We start from the raw sequence: 17,179 nt of genomic DNA, 5'->3' as shown, positions 1-17,179 counted from the left end.
TCATTGTTTCTCCAGTCCTGATGAAGAGTCGACTGTTTGTTTACTCTTTTCCATAGTTGCTGCCTGACCTTCTGAGTTCTTCCAGCATTTTGTGCGTGATGCAAATTCCTAGCCAGACTGGATCTAACAGGTCTCTTGATGCATAGTCTCTTGGCAGACATTTCATCCGCCAGAGTGCCCAGCTCCCGATATCTTCCTTCCTCCTTCCCTCCCACCGGGAGAATCGCTGTGCGTTTTCCTCGCCGTGCCGTACAGAATGTGCCTTTAAAGGCGGAAGACGCGTTTTAACTGCTGCGCACCCAGTTGTCATACAAGGAACTATCTAATAAGAAGCACTGATGTACTTTACTGAAAAGTAAATCTTACCGAGAAACTTCCTTGGCACGACTCGCAACACGGTGTTCGCGTTCCAACACAGGAACAGATTAATTTACAGGTAATTTGGTTTTCGTAATTGTACTACTTCGATGAAGCGTCCAGGCAGAAAAACACACACGATTAGATTCTTACTGGACTTCGTGACTGTTGCGAGTCGTTAAACTCGACGTTTCTCTTTTTGTTATGAATTATATTGCCGGTGTGAGCGATTCAAGAATTAAAGTTTATACGGTCGTGCGAATTCCCTGCAAAGAACCCAAGTTTTGTATTTAGTTCAGAGTGTGAAGATTCGCGATTTGCTCGATTTACGATTTTCTTTCCCTAAATTTAAGGGGTGACGATGGGAGGAGGGGAGGATGTTAACAAATGACAACCTGTTCTTCTCTTCAAGGGTGATTATAGGGCGGAAATAGTTGATCGGAGAAGGGGGTTCCAACCTACTGCTTTCCTTCATATGTCTGTGATCTAAAGGCTGTGTGACACTGCCAGTTGAAACAAGTCCGGCGTGGAAGCCTGCCGCGGGGTCTTCACTGAGGCTCACAGTCAGAACAGAGTAAGCTAGCAGTGGCAAAAGGTTTATCCTGTACTTGTATAAATTATTTATTTATTGAATATAGTAAGTTACCAATTTCTTATTTATGAATTATACAGAAAGTAGACGCCATTATATGCCGGAGTCGTATTATTTCATTTTCAGTCCTTTCTAATTGATTTTTAAAAATTAACCAACCATGTTAGAAAGAAGCCTTCTGTTTAGTTCTGACTTTTAGAGGGATCAGACACGGAACAAAGCTCAGAAGTCAGGTCAGCTTGGAACGGGCATACGTAAATGTACAAAATGTAACACATATTTGTAAGCGGTGGGCACAATTTACCACTTGTGGTTACAATGTAATTGTGATATTGGACATAGACTTACTGGGAAGGAAATACAATGTCCCTTGCTGCAAAAAGAATAGACAGTAAAGTTGAGGATGATATGTTGTTCTTCATCGTTGGCACTTTCAGCCGGTACAACGTTCCCTTCTAACTTGTCAACTTTAAAATAGTTTCTCACCTCCCAGCAATTTTGGGAGAAGGGAGTGGCAGTCAGTGTCATTGTCATGAATGTTCAAAGTGACTACCAATTGTTGTATTGTGCTGTTGATAAAATGATGAGAAGGGTCTGAAACCTCGGATTTGCTCATGCAAGTTAAGGAATCATAATGCGTATATATAAAATATGTGTGTTTAATGGATGCCTCCTAAAGTGGTGAAAGCTAAATTCTTCTGTATGTTTAGTATCTAGAATGGGCTTGGAGCACCTCCCCATTCTACCATTTCAATGTCTATTTAGTCTTTCAACCAAACTTTTATACATCAAGTTGTATTTGTAATTAACACCATAATTTGACTAAACGTAACTAAGCTTAAACACACATCTTAGATCAGTTATCAGTCAATGCTGTGGTGGTTATTTTTCTTCAATCAAAAATATTTTAAGTTATTGTAAATAAAACAAACTGATCATCAGTATCATAACCCAGTGATGAGTCCAGCAAGCAAGACAAGTGATGCAGTCAATTCCAACCATTTATGGTGGGGAATGTATGAAAGTAGTGTGTATTTTTAGTCTCCCACCAGAAAACTGTTAATACTGGTACCAGTAAAAAGCCATGTCTGAGATCTAAAATGAATACAATTAATTTAGATTTAAAAAAAATAAGCCTGCTTTCTTCTTCTTTTCCTTCTTTTCTTCTTTCTTCTTACAGAAACATCTGCATGATGCTAATTATTTATGATAATACTAAGTATTTATGAATGATGTGTTCTGAGGTTTATAATTTTTCAAAAAATTTGGTTGTAAATATTTTAGCTGCTTTGTAATAGTTTTTTAAAAATTGTTTCTAAATGTGAGAAGTGAGTGTGCAAGCTTTCATCAAAGTTCATTTGCAAAACATGAAGGCTTATCAGATTAATGAATCTGGCGGGGTTTTTTTTTATCCTCAGAGCTTTTCTTAGAGTTCAGCTGTGGGAATGAGAGGAAAATTTACACAAAGCAATTACATTTTATGGTTAAATGCTGATAGTCATAATTTTTTTTAAAAAACAGCTGATGTTTTTAGCTTCAGCTGAGGAAATAAATAAGGAGGCCAAGAGGACAAATCCTCACTTTTATGATTGCAGTCTTTTCATTAAGATAAAAGATAAGATATGGGAGGAAAAAATAAGCCATTTAACCCATCTGCTCCTCCGTTTCATCATGGCTGATCCATTTTCCCTCTCAGCCCCGATCTCCTCCCTTCATTCCCTGACTAATCAAGAATCTATCAACCTCTCCTTTAAATATACCCAATGACTTGTCCTCCACAGCTGAATGTGGCAACGAATTCCAAAGATTCTCCATCCTCTGGCTAAAGAAATTCCTCCTCATCTCTGTCCTTTTAGTTTGAGGTGACTTCCTCTGGTCTTGAACTCCCCCCATCATAGGAAACATCCTTTACACATCCACTCTATCAAGGCCTTTCACCACTCAATAGGTTTCAATGAGGTCACCCCTCGTTCTTCTAAATTCCAGTGAGTAGAGGCCCACAGCCATCAAAAGCTCTTCAATCCCAGAATAACACTCACAGCACGCTGGATGAACTCAACAGGTCGGGCAGCATCAGTGGAAACAATGAGTCGATGTTTCGGGCCGGAACCCTTCGTCAGGACTGAAGAAAGAAGGAGGGGGAAGGATTTGAAGAATGCTTGTAGGTTCAGTTGAAAGACCAGTAATTTGAAAGAGAAAGGGGTGGGGGAGGGGAAGCAGGGACGTCACATGCAGGAAGACAATGGGTACTAGAAGAAGGAGGCGGAACCATGAGGGAGGTGATAGGCAGCTGGGGGAGGGGGCGGAGTGAAAAAGGGAGAGAGGTGAGTCTGTTGGGGTCATCTATTGCATCCGACACAGAGTGGGGGACTGCTTCATCGAGCACCTCCACTCCGTCTGCCAAAACAGACAGGATCTCCCAGTAGCCACCCACTTCAACTCTGCTTCCCATTCCCATTCAGATCATAGTCATAGTCATAGTCATACTTTATTGATCCTGGGGGAAACTGGTTTTCCTTACAGATGCACCATAAATAATAAATATTAATACAACCATAAATAGTTAAATAGTAATATGTAAATTATGCCAGTAAATTATGAAATAAGTCCAGGACCAGCCTATTGGCTTAGGGTATCTGACCCTTCAAGGGAGAAGTTGTAAAGTTTGATGGCCACAGGCAGGAATGACTTCCTATGATGCTCTGTGTTGCATCTCGGTGGAATGAGTCTCTGGCTGAATGTACTCCTTTGCCCACCCAGTACACTAGGTAGTGGATGGGAGACATTGTCCAAGATGGCTTGCAACTTAGACAGTATCCTCTTTTCAGACACCACCGTGAGAGAGTCCAGTTCCATCCCCACAACATCACTGGCCTTACGAATGAGTTTGTTGATTCTGTTGGTGTCTGCTACCCTCAGCCTGCTGCCCCAGCACACAACAGCAAACATGATAGCACTGGCCACCACAGCCTCATAGAACATCCTGAGCATCGTCAGGCAGATGTTAAAGGCAGATGTTAAGTTATGTCCATACATGGTCTCCTCTACTGCCATGATGAGGCTAAACTCAGGTTGGAGGAGCAACACCTCATATACCGACTAGGTAGTCTCCAGTCCCTTGGTATGAACATAGAATTCTCCAACTTCTGGTAATTCCCTCCCCCTCCCTTCTTCTATCCCTATTTCACTCTGAGTTGAAATTGATCGTCCACTTCTCAGCCCAGTTCTGTATCCTATCGATGTCCCGCTCTAATCTCTGTCAAACTTCCAGACTATCCTCAACACCCCTAATCCTTGTGTCATCAGCAAACTTACTAACCCACCCTTCTACTTCTTCAACCAGGTCATTTATAAAAGTCACAGAAGAGGGGTCCCAGATCAGTTCTCTGTGGAACCCCACTGGTCACTGACCAGTGGTGTTCCGCAGGATACGAACCATCTACAACCACCCTTTGCCTTCTATGGGCAAGTCGGTTCTGGATCCACAAAGCAAGGTCTTCTTGGATCCCATGCCTCCTCACATTTTACCTTTCATCTTAACTCATGACCTTTAGTACTAGTCTCACACAACTTCAGTGGAAAAAGCCTGCTTGCATTTATCCTACCTATACCCCTCATAGCTTTGAATACGTCTATCAATTATCGCCTCATTCTCCTACACTCTAGGGAATAAAGGTCTAATTTATTCAGTCTTTCCCTATTACTCAGGCCCTCAAGTCCTGGCAACATCCTTGTTTCTTTCCTGCAGGTAGATGACCAGAACTGCAAACAATACGCCATATTAGGCCTCACAAATGTCTTATACAACTTCAACATAACATCCCAGCTCCTGCAATAAATAAACAAGAGAAAATCTGCAGATGCTGGAAATCCAAGTAACACACACAAAATGCTGGAGGAACTTAGAGTCCCTGCTGAAAGGTCTCGGCCCAAAACATACTCTTTTCCATTGATGCTGCCTGGTCTGCTGAGTTCCTCCAGCATTTTGTGTGTCCTGCAATAAATATTTTGATTTATGAAGGCCAATGAGCCAAAATCTCTCTTTATGACCCTATCTACCTGTGACATCATGTTCAAGTAGATCCACTCATTTGCACACCTCCATTTTCCGGACATCCACCCTTATCACATCCTCCCATTTCCATAGCAGGGCTAGGTGTTTTGTTTTGTTAACTCCAAAGCATAAAAACAAAGGAGCCTGAGAGATGCGAATCCTAGTTTCGATTTTACTTTAGTGAGGCGTGTGCTTATGACAAGGTGCCGTGATGACGTATGCCATTCACATACTTTTACATATAACACATGATGAATTATTTAAACAAAAATGCTTAATCAAATAATACATTTACAATATTACTCCGGTCCCACAGAAGTATTAAATATACAACAATAGGATTCCCGATCCTTTCCTATCGCCTTATGCACCCAGCACATCTTCTCTGTAAACTCTGCCATCTCAAGTAGAGTCCCACCACTAAGCACACCTTTCCCTTCACTCACCTTCACTGTCCAATCATCCACTCAGCCCTTCCAGTCAACAAGGCACTGAGGTGTAATGTTTGTTGAGGTTATGGCCCAGTCTTACTTGTATTTTTTAATTCATAGGGATGGTTTTGGAGACAGTGCAGGGAGGTTGCGGTAAGGTTAATCTTTAGCCACTGTAATGAGGGGGTTTCAGAGATCAGGGACAGTTAGTGAAGAATCAGGGGCAGGAGCCAGTAGCGTAGTCCAGATTGGAGTGCTCCACGGTCCAAGGCCAAATATCCCTGTGGACCAACTCTGGGTCGGTTGGTGCTGTGGATGGAGAGCAGCAATCCCCTTGGTCAAAGACCATGGACAAGGGCTAGTGACCCCCTTACCCCCACCCCCCACAAGGTCAGCTGACTTGCTGAAAACAGTGGTCCCCAATAGCTGCTACTTAATATCCCATAATTTGCCCTCCCACAATTTAAAACTTTCCTGCAAGGTTCATGCTTATCCTTATTCATTGCCATCTTAAAACCTAAGGGGCTGTGATCACTGCTTCCTAGATGTTCCCCCAATGCAAGGTCAGTCACTTGACTCGGTTCATTTCCCAATACAAGACAAAGTAAATTTATTATCAAAGTATGTATACATTTACATCAGTGGTGCGCAAGTGGAACAGGTCAAAAGCTTTAAGTTCCTCAGGGTCAATATCACAAATGACCTGACTTGGTCCAATCAAGCAGAGTCCACTGCCAAGAAGGCCCACCAGCGCCTTTACTTCCTGAGAAAGCTAAAGAAATTTGGCCTGTCCCCTAAAACCCTCACTAATTTTTATAGATGCACTGTAGAAAGCATTCTTCAAGGGTGCATCACAACCTGGTATGGAAGTTGTCCTGTCCAAGAGCGGAAGAAGCTGCAGAAGATCGTGAACACAGCCCAGTACATCACACAAACCAACCTTCCATCCGTGGACTCACTTTACACTGCACGCTGTCGGAGCGGTGCTGCCAGGATAATCAAGGACACAACCCACCCAGCCAACACACTTTTCATCCCTCTTCCCTCTGGGAGAAGGCTCAGGAGCTTGAAGACTCGTACGGCCAGATTTGGGAACAGCTTCTTTCCAACTGTGATAAGACTGCTGAAGGGATCCGGACCCTCCATACCCTCCATACCCTCCAAATATCCGGACCTGCATCTCGGTTTTTTTTTGCACTACCTTACTTTCCCTTTTCTATTTTCTATTTATGATTTATAATTTAAATGTTTACTATTTACTATCGGTTTGTACTCCAGGAAGCGCGAAGCGCAGAATCAAATATCACTGTGATGATTGTACGCTCTAGTATCAATTGTTTGGCGACAATAAAGTAAATAAATAAAGTAAATACACCACCATATACTGCCTTGAGATTCAGTTTCTTGCAGGCATTTACAGGAAAATAAATACATTAGAATTTATGAAAAATTATACATCAATAAAGATTGATGAACAACAATGTGGAAAAAGAAGCCAAATTGTGCAAATAAAAACAGATAATACTGAGAATATTAGTTGTAGCAGAGCACTTGAAAATAAGCCTGTAGGTTGTACAATCAGTTCAGAGTTGAGGTGAGTGAAGCTATCCACGTTGGTTTAGAGCCTGAAGGTTGTAGGTTAATAACTGTTCCTCAAACTGGTGCTATGGCCTGGATAATGGAGGTCCTTGATGATGGATGCTGCTTTCTTGTGGCAGTGCTCCATGTAAACGTGCTCATTGATGAGGAGGGCTTTGCCTGTGATGGTATCGACCACTTTCTGCAGGCACTTCCATTCTTGAAATTGATGTTTTCATATGAGGCCACGATGCAACCAGTTACGATACTCTCCATGGTGCATCAATAGAAGTTCAACAAAGTTTAAGTGATGTACCCAATCTACGCAAACTTCTAAGAATGAAGATGTGCTGTCATGCCGCCTTTGTGATGGCACATGTGTGAAGGACCCAGGACAGATCCTCTGATGGGATAACACCAAGGAATTTTCTGTTACTGACTCTCTCCATCTCTGACTCTGTTAATGAGGATTGGCTCATGAACCTCCTCTTCTTCCTCCTGTAGTCAATAATCAGCTCTTTGGTTTTACTGTTGTTGAGTGAGAGGTGGTTGTTGTGGCACCATTTGACCAAGTTTTCAATCTCTCTCCCGTATGCCGATCTGTCACCACTCTTAATACAGCCAATAACAGTGGTGTCGTCAGAAAACTTAAATATAGCACTGGAGCTATGCTTAACCATGCTATCATAGGTATAAAGTGAGTAGAGCAGGGCGCTAAGCACACAGCCTTACGGTGCATCTGTGTTGATGGTGATTGTGAAGGAGATGTTGTTGCCAATCTGTGCTGACTAGAGTCTACAAGTGAGGAAATCGAGGATCCAGTTGTGTAGGGAGGTACTGAGGCCCAGGTCTTGGAGTTTAGTGGTTAGTTTTGAGGGCATGATAGTGTTGGATGCTGAGCTGTAGTCAGTGAAGAACATCCTGATGAGTGCATCTTCATTGTCTAGATGTTCCAGGGTTAAGCGAACAGCCAATAAAATGGTGACTGTGTTGACCTTTTGTAATGGTAGGCAAATTGGAGCAGGTCTAGGTCACATCTCAGGCGGGAATCGATATGCTGTGTGACCAACCTCTCAAAGCACTTCATCACAGTGCAGGTAAGTTCTACTGGATGATAGTTGTTGAGGCAGATTAACATATTCTTCTTGGGCACCAGTATGACTGAAGCAGGTGGGTACCTCAATGACTCGCTTCAGAAGGTGTTTGCAAATACTCCAGCCATTGATTAGCTTAGATCTTCAGTACTCAGCCAGGTATTCCTTGTGGGCCAGATACTTTCTGTGGGTTTACCCGTCTGAATGATGCTGTAGTCCGGAAGGTGTAATGTTACTCCTTCTCTAGATGGGCTTTCCATGTACTTTTTAAAGAAACTCAGACGCTCCTAACACATTCTCCCCATCTAGCCCTATTTTACTAAGGAGGTTCCTGTCTGTATTGGGAAGTTAAGGTCAAGCCTATTGTTCTTGCACCTTTCCCTGTGGTATCTGTATATCTGTTTCTCAGTATCCCAGTAGCTACTGGAGGATCTATAGTACAATAGACCTTTCTTATTTTTGAATCCTACCCATGTACTCAGTGAATAAGCCCCTTAATATGTTCCAGCTCAGTGTAGCTGTGATATTCTCCCTCAGTGGCCATACACTCTTCCCCTTATTACACCTCCCTCTCTATTTCAAAGATTCAAAGCACATTTATTATGAAAGAATATATAAATTATACACATTTAAATTTGTCTGCATATAGGCAACCACAAAGCAAGAAACTTGAATAACCCAATTAAAAAAAGACCAAAAATCACCGCTCAGAGAACATAAAAACATAAGAAATAGGAGCAGGAGTAGACCATCTGGCCCATCAAGCCTGTTCCACCATTCAATAAGATCATAGGCTGATCTGACCATGGACTCACCTCCACCTACCTGCCTTTTCCTCATAACCTCTAATTCCCCTACTATGCAAAAATCTATCCAACCTTGTCTCAAATATATTTACTAAGGTAGCCTCCATGGCTTCCCTGGGCAGAGAATTCCACAGATTCACCACTGTCTAGGAAAAGCAGTTCCTCCTCAACTGTCCAGCTCTTGGCTTCATCCCTCCCCCTCCTGTCTTCTCCTATCATTTTGGATCACCCCTCCCCCTCCCACTTTCAAATCTCTTACTAGCTCTTCTTTCAGTTAGTCCTGACAGAAGGTCTCGGCCTGAAACGCCGACTGTACCTCTTCCTAGAGATGCTGCCTGGCCTGCTGCGTTCACCAGCAACTTTGATGTGTGTTGCTTGAAATTCCAGCATCTGCAGATTTCCTCGTGTTTGCGTCCTCCTCATCTCCGTCCTATATCTACTCCCTGGAATCTTGAGGCTATGTCCCCTAGTTCTAGTCTCACCTACCAGCGGAAACAACTTTCCTGCCTCTATCTTATCTATCTCTTTCATCATTTTATATGTTTTTATAAGATCTCTTAATTCCAGTGAGTACAGTCCCAGGCAATTCAATCTTTCCTCATAGTCTAATCCCCTCATCTCTGAATATATCAATCTGGTGAACCTCCTCTGCACTGCCTCCAAAGCCAGTATATCCTTCCTCAAGTAAGGAGACCAGAACTGCAGTACTCCAGGTGCAGCCTCACCAGTACCCTGTACAGCGGGGGGGTGGAGTGGAGAGAAAAGAGAGAAGACAGAGAGAGAGAGATATGAGTTATTAAACTTTCTGCATGATTACTCAAAGAGTTGAACTGCATGTGCATGTAACGAGATTTGTATAACTCATCTGCTTCTACTGTAGGCCACTAACTTATCAATCACCCCTGCTGTGAACCACTTCTACAAAGAAGGGATCCATATGTTCCATGACCGCTGGACTAAGTGTGTACATGAAGGAGGGGAATATGTTGAAAAATAAATGTGCTAGGTTTTCTAAAATTGACTCCTTCTGCCTTAGGCCACAAACTTATCAAACACCCCGTGTGTGAGTGTGAGTGTGTGTGTGTGTGTGTGTGTGTGTGTGTGTGTGTGTATGCATACACACACACACACACACACACACACACATATATATATATATATGTTGATTAGCTTTCCTGCTTATTTAAATAATTCATTATGGGTTGTGTATAATACATGAATTGTATACATCACCACGCTACCATTTGATACATGGGTGCGTCAACTAAACTAAACTTGAACTACACCCGTATTCTCGGACTCCCCGCATCTTCTGTTGAATTAGTTTAATGTTTCAAAGTTACAAAACATAACAGGTACTCTGGATAGAGGCATGCTAGGTGCATTTGTCACTTCTACCAACGCTATCTTGGAATTTGCATCTGCGGCAAATAGAATGCGGTAAGCTTTTGTTTTTACCTCATCTTGGTTCTCTCCCTGCCTGCCGTAGAAGAAGTCTGGCATCTTTGCTTTTTACCAGTTGGACAATTCAGTGTGTGGTAGTTCGTCAGAGTAATTTAACCTTGTTGATGGTCATTGAAATCAATCACTAGGAATATCAACATGCTGCCCTCATTGCTTCTTCCTGATGGTGCTGAACAGGAAGAATAATGGTGAAATACTTGAGGGCTAATTTTGGGAATGAACAACAGAGCTTCCTTGTTTAACCTGCTACTATGAGACTTCACTGGGGCTTGAATTAGTGTTGAAGACTTGTGGGCTGTTCCCCTCAATTACAAGTTGCCTGCTGCCGTCTCCTGACACACCCAGGGAAGATCATGGAAAGGTCATATGTACTGGTTGAAATTTAAAGCTCTATACTGTAGTTATAATTATATCAAATTGTTTGACTAGTTTGTTGGGTGAGGGTAGTGGAGAGTAATTTAGACCCAACATACGTCTGTAAGCAGGATGTTGCAAAGTTGACTGGCCTCAAAGTGACTATTCACGTCCAAACCTATTGCTGAGGATAATGCATTGAGATTTTTTGTTACTTTATTTTAATGTAGCGATTTCAATTGTTGTTTACAAAGTCATTTTGAAGGGTTCTGAAGTCCAATATGGGCCAGAGATAAGGACTCATCGCTGTATCATTGTCAAGGCATTTGGATAAATGTTAGCATTCCCTATTCTAAACTAATGTAAATGTAATAAATCGTATTTATAAAATTCAAGATTAGTATGTAAAGTGCGATCCTTAGCTGTGACTAAAATTAACGTTCTTTCCACAGATCACCCCCACCTCTAAGTCACAAACTTCTTCAGAGAAGAGGATGACTAACACTACAAGCCCTGACAATGATGACTTCTGTGAAAACATCAGTGACTTCAAAACTTCTACCTACCCTCCAGTGTACCTGGTCACATTTATTCTTGGGTTTACTGAAAACGTCTTCTGTTTATATGTATTCCTAAAGTTATACAAGAGGAAGACTGAATTCAGCATTGTCATGGTGAACCTGGCAATTGCAGACCTATTCTTTGTTTGCACGTTGCCTTGGCGCATTTATTATTACTGGAAAGGCAGTATTTTGAATTTTCCACCTTCGTTCTGCAGATTCATGTTTTATGCACTCTACCTCAATATGTACTGCAGCATCTACTTTCTGACCCTAATGAGCGTCTTGCGTTATTTTGCAATTGTGCATCCACTTAAATATTTAAAGTATAGAACGATTAAAAATGTCCTAATTTTGTGCATATTCATATGGGTATTTGTGGGTGTAGTAGCTAGTCCTTTACTAATAGAAGACAATTCTATTGCAAAGAATAATAGAACAATATGCTTTGACCCTAAAAATAAAATTAATCGTAAAATATACAGCATGAATTTAATTTCACTGCCAGTAGGTTGTGTTATTCCCTTCCTTATTATCACTATTTGTTACATTTTTGTTCTTAAAACTTTGCTAACTTCAAAGGCAGAGCATGACAAGCAAAAATGTTCCCGCAAAAAAGCTATAGCAATGATTATTATTGTTATGGTTATATTTCTGACCAATTTTCTGCCCTACCACATTTTGCGGACTGTCCATCTTGCCATGAATTTCCATGGCAGTCATAGCACAAACCAGGTTAATTGTTTCATTCAGCGTTCTGTGGTGATCACCCTGTGTGGTGTAGCATTCAATACCTGTTTGGACCCTCTTTTATATTACTTTGGAGCAGAATCCTTCAGGGATAAGCTGAGAAGCAGGAGGACTATAGCGAACAATCAAATATGATTTATCTCCTACAATTCATTGTAGGACTGACAGTATGTGGAATTTCTCCTTGCTTCTTGTTTAGAATGCAGAAGGTCAAAGATCAATCATATTGGTTTTAGATCCTGTCTTTAAACAATTTATTTTGACATACAGTTTTGGCAGTTTTCATCAAAAAGCAGGAACCTGTCCATGAGCCTCACTCCAGACAACTGTTACTTAGCAGTGGTTACTTAAGTTCTTTCTAGCTTTTGAAGATCGACATTCACATAACATTTATGTGATAACACTTGTAGAGTAAGCTGTTTTATGCATTTTCCTTCACAACAAAAACTGACCAGAAACACCTGAGAAGCAAGATCCCAGCAAGAATGAAGAACCAAAGGAAATAAGCATGATTTTTCCAAATAACCTAAGAACTTGGTGAATCCCAAAGACCTGATGATCTACAACCAAGGGTTTTAACGCACTGGCTATAGGGACCGTGAATGCTCTGGTTATCATATTCCAAAGTTACATATATTCCAGAATTTTTCTTGTTTATTGGAAGGCAGCAAATAAGTGGGATTGCCTAATGTTGACGCTCAAGGGCATGGGTATTCATAAATCACTGAAAGTGATTAGGGGGGCAAATGGTATCATTATTATGCAAAGATTTGAACACAGCAGTAATTGAAAAGTCCATTGTCTCATTGCTGTTAAAATTCTCCGTCCTAAAGGGCTGTGGAGGCTTAGTTGTTGAGTTAATTTGAATCAGAATTTGATAGATATATGAGTATCAAACAAATCTGGAGATAGGGCAAGAAAATGATGCAGACGTAGATTAACCATGATCTTTGTGATTAGCAGCACAGAATCAAAGGGCCAAATGGCCCAATTCTGTACTATTTCATTTGTTACTAAATCTTTCTTTTGAATCTTCTAGCCCTTTAATTGCTGAGCCCTTTGAATTTGCCCAGTTTTAATTGTGCCACTGCTTTCGGCCATGTCTCAAGTTGCCAGAATTATAATTTCCAGAATTTCTTCATAAAATCTTCCTGCTTCTCTGAAACTTACTTCTTTGACAACTTTTTTGACACATCTGGTTCAGTTTGTGATGTTACTTTGAAAGGTTATAATTATTAAAACAATTGTATAAATACAAGATGTTGCCAGTTATTGGCCATAATACAATATTTGGATATATGCAGTTCTAACATTAGATTATATCTTATTACTTCTTAAGACCTACCTACCTATTTCCAAAACTGCAAATACTTGTTTTATTTCTAATCAGTTCTTCAGGCCATTGCTTACCAAAGCCCACATTACTGAGAAATCTAATTAATTATCAGGAGAACTAGAGTACATCTGCAGTAGGTAGTTATGTATTTAATGTTTCAATAGTGTTTAAGTAATATTGTAAACATTTTGTTGATTAGACATTCTTGTTCGTTTAAATAATTCATTATGGATTATATGTAAAGTTAAGTGAATTGCTTACATCATGCACTACCACATAATATATGTGCATTTCACTTAAAATAAACTCTAAGTTAGACTCACATCTCTTGAGCTCCTGTCTTTTTCTTCAAATTAATTTTATGTTTTAGAGTTACAAAACATAGCAGTGGTGATGAAGAAGTTTTGAGTGAATCCAAGACAGCTACCTACCTGTCGAAACACAGTGAGATGATCAAGTTTCTTTCAAAAAGGAAGAATTCGCAAGTTCATAATGGGTGAGTACTGGGTGATAACAATAATTTTAAAAACAAAGCAGAATTGGCTGGCTACATCAGAAGGAGTGACGTGTTTGATTGCACAAACGATAACTGGATTTTGTGTACTGAACGGATTGACGAATATTTTAAACCATTATTCATATGTGGAATCAAAGAAAGAGGAGTCCATTGCAGTGTATGTGATTAAACTGAAGAGATTGTCTGAGCACTGTCAGTTCAGTAATGGTCTTAATGATGCGCTGAGAGATCATTAGTTTGTGGAATCCTACAAGAAAGCATTCAAAAATGGCTCCCAACTGAAGCACAACTTACATTTAAAAGAACAGTTGAAATAGCTGTATCGATAGAAACAGGAGAAATGCATTTGAGTTGCTGTCAGGAATGAAAGTGAGTGTGAACAAAATTACACTGTTCGAACAGAAATCTGCCCGGCCATCCAAATTATGTTACTGTTTATGCTCACGTACCCCAGACCAATGCAGGGTTAAAAGTGAAGCTTGCAGAAAATGAAACAAAATAGGACACATGCAAATGGCATGTTGGACAGATAAAAATAAATGGACTGCATAGGGAAGAAAAAAGGATTTAAAAAGAATCAAGTTGCAATTTCAAAAAGAGCACTAATCTGCATGCTGTTGATGAGAAATCTGATAGTGATGAGATTGGTAGAGGACTGGGTAGCCTTGAGATTTAAAATGTGAAAACTAAAAATAGACAAACAATATGGCTTACACCAAAAGTGAAGGCAAATTAATTTAAATAGAACTGGACACTGGCTAGGTCATTTCAGTCATTCCACAAAATTAGTTTGAATGATATTTCAAAGAAACTGCAGATATCCAACTAAGAACTTGTACAGGAGAAATGATAACTCCTATGGGAATGACATAGTGAAATAAAACATCCAGTTATCCACATTGGTCTTGCACGTGGTAAAACAGCAAACCCATTGTGGGTGTGCGATTGTCTGAGACAACTACAACTTGATTGGAGTTGGAGACGTGAAAGCACAGGGGAACATCTGGAGAAATTTCTGAAACGCAGGTTCGCTGCTGCTGTTACTGGGTGATCGAGAATCTTCCGAGGGAAGGCCCCAGAATCCCCGGCTTTGCCTGCTGCTGGCTACCGAGATTGAGGTCAAATCGTTCGGACAGAGATGGTGCTTGGTACTTGGTGTTGGAGAGCTGATCGGAGGTTTGAAGTTTTTGGATGACTCAGAGTCGGACTGTGGTCGGGCATGGCAGGGAGAGTTTTTCTTCCCTCTCCCGTCTGTGTGAGATGTGGGACATTTGAGAGACTTTGAACTTTTTACTGTGCTCATGGACTTCTTCATCAAGTTATGGTATTGTTGCACTTTTGTAACTATATGTTATAATCATGTGGTTTTGTTAGTTTTTTCAGTCTTAGTCTGTCCTGTGTTTTGTGATATCACACCGGAGGAAATATTGTATCATTTCTTAATGCATGCATTACTAAATGACAATAAAGGAGGACTGCGTGTCTTCATAATCTAAAAATCTAATTTAATCCAACATTTGCATGCCACACCCCCTGTAACAGTCAACTGAAAGGCACTGGATGATACCAAAAATTTCTTAATGCTGAATACCATGAACTATAGGATCATGCTGCTCAGAGTAAGTGTGAAAGTGACAAAACCAGTGGTTCAGCTATGACAATTTCTGTAGGTGACATATCAGTGTAACGCACTGTAAGGTTTCACTGCTAATATAATGGCCGCTCTGTAATGTTCCACTACTAGGGTAATGGTTGCTCTGTAGCAGCAATGTTTGGGTTATGACTACAGATAACAGAGCCTTTGGAATGTATGTTAGCCAATGAGCAGGATGTTCTTTCTTGTGGGTCTGGGAGCAGGGATTTCGCAGTCTTTTGTCGGCGAGAGATGAAGAGGGAAGACACACGTGGAGAGAGCTGGTAGACTGCCAGACGAAGTGGACTCAGAGTGAGGCTCCCCACACTTCGTATTGATTTGTTGTCTACACAAGCATATTGTTCTCTCGACCTCTTTTTCTTTCTCTCTTCGCTACAATGTGAATACACCAGTTAAAGCCATCTCCTGTGTGTGTGCTTTTATTTAATTTATATGTGGTTGTGCACAGACATAACAAATATGATAGAATTCACCCCGAAATCTGAGAAGGAGAAGCTAAAGTCAATTGCATCAGTATTACAGTGGAGTAAAGAGAATTACAGAGGCATGAGAGAGGAGTTGGCCAGAATTGATTGGAAAAGAACACTGGTAGGAATGATGGCAGAGCAACAATGGCTAGAATTTCTGGAAGCAATTCAGAAGCACAGGATATATACATTCCAAAGAGGAAGAAGTATTCAAAAGGCAAGATGACACAACCATGGCTAACAAGAGAAGCCAAAGCCAACATAAAAGCCAAAGAGAGGGCATATAATAGAGCAAAATTTAGTGGGAAGTTAGAGGATTGGGAAGCTTTTAAAAACCACCAGAAGGCAACTAAAAAAAGTAATTAAGAAGGTAAAGATGGAATACAAAAGTAAACTAGCCCCCACTGCATCTCAGTGTGGTATGGCAATTGTCCCATATTGGACCGCAAAGCACTCCAGTGGGTGGTGAATACTGCCCAGTGGATTATCAGCACCCAATTGCCCACCATTGAGAACATCTACCATAAGCACTGCCTGGGCAGGGCGAAAAGCATTATCAAGGATGCATCTCACCCTAACCATGGACTTTTTACTCTCCTCCCATCCGGTAGGCTCTACAGGAGCCTCCACTCCTGCACCAGCAGGCACAGGAAGAGCTTCTTCCCTGAGGCTGTGACACTGCTGAATCTCACATCAGAGCGCTAGGCAGTATTGCACCCATATTGTACTGTCTCAGTACTTTTATATTTGTGTGCTGTAGCACCTACTTTTTATTCACAGTTATTTTGTAAATAATACTATTCTTTTGCACTTCAGGTCAGATGCTAATTGCATTTCATTGGCTTTGTATCTGTACTCGGCACAATGACAATAAAGCTGAATCGAATCTAATCTAGTATTAAAGAGAATACCAAAAGTTTCTTCAGATACATAAGGTGTAAAAAAGAATTGGGGGTGGATATCAGACTACTGGAAAACGATGCTGGAGAGGTAGTAATGGGGGACAAGGAAATGGTGGATGACCTGAATAAGTATTTTGCATCAGTCTTCACAGTGGAAGATATTAACAGTAAGGTGGAAGTTCCAGGTGTCAGGGGGCATGAAGTGTATGAAGTTACCATAACTAGAAAGAACGTTCTTGGGGAAACTGAAAGGTCACCTGGAT

At 40.9% G+C, this 17,179-nt stretch overlaps 1 protein-coding gene across 3 annotated transcripts; it reads left to right on the top strand.

Moving 5' to 3' along the window:
* LOC134348162 (cysteinyl leukotriene receptor 2-like) lies at positions 1-13,693 on the top strand. Of its 3 annotated transcripts, none has more exons than XM_063051125.1 (3): positions 1-436; positions 770-931; positions 11,183-13,693. In XM_063051125.1, exon 3 carries the CDS (start codon positions 11,225-11,227, stop codon positions 12,173-12,175), a length of 951 nt encoding a protein of 316 aa, XP_062907195.1. In that variant the 5' UTR covers positions 1-436; positions 770-931; positions 11,183-11,224; the 3' UTR covers positions 12,176-13,693. The 3 variants fall into 3 exon arrangements, with proteins under 3 accessions (XP_062907195.1, XP_062907196.1, XP_062907194.1); XM_063051126.1 differs by having other exon boundaries at positions 770-994; XM_063051124.1 differs by lacking the exon at positions 770-931 and having other exon boundaries at positions 2-436.
* Positions 13,694-17,179: the final 3,486 nt, after the last annotated feature.

The sequence above is a fragment of the Mobula hypostoma genome, chromosome 6 (assembly GCF_963921235.1).
Source record: "Mobula hypostoma chromosome 6, sMobHyp1.1, whole genome shotgun sequence".
In the NCBI taxonomy this organism is placed as follows: Eukaryota; Metazoa; Chordata; class Chondrichthyes; order Myliobatiformes; family Myliobatidae; genus Mobula; species Mobula hypostoma.
This window is presented reverse-complemented; position numbering and strand designations above follow the sequence as displayed.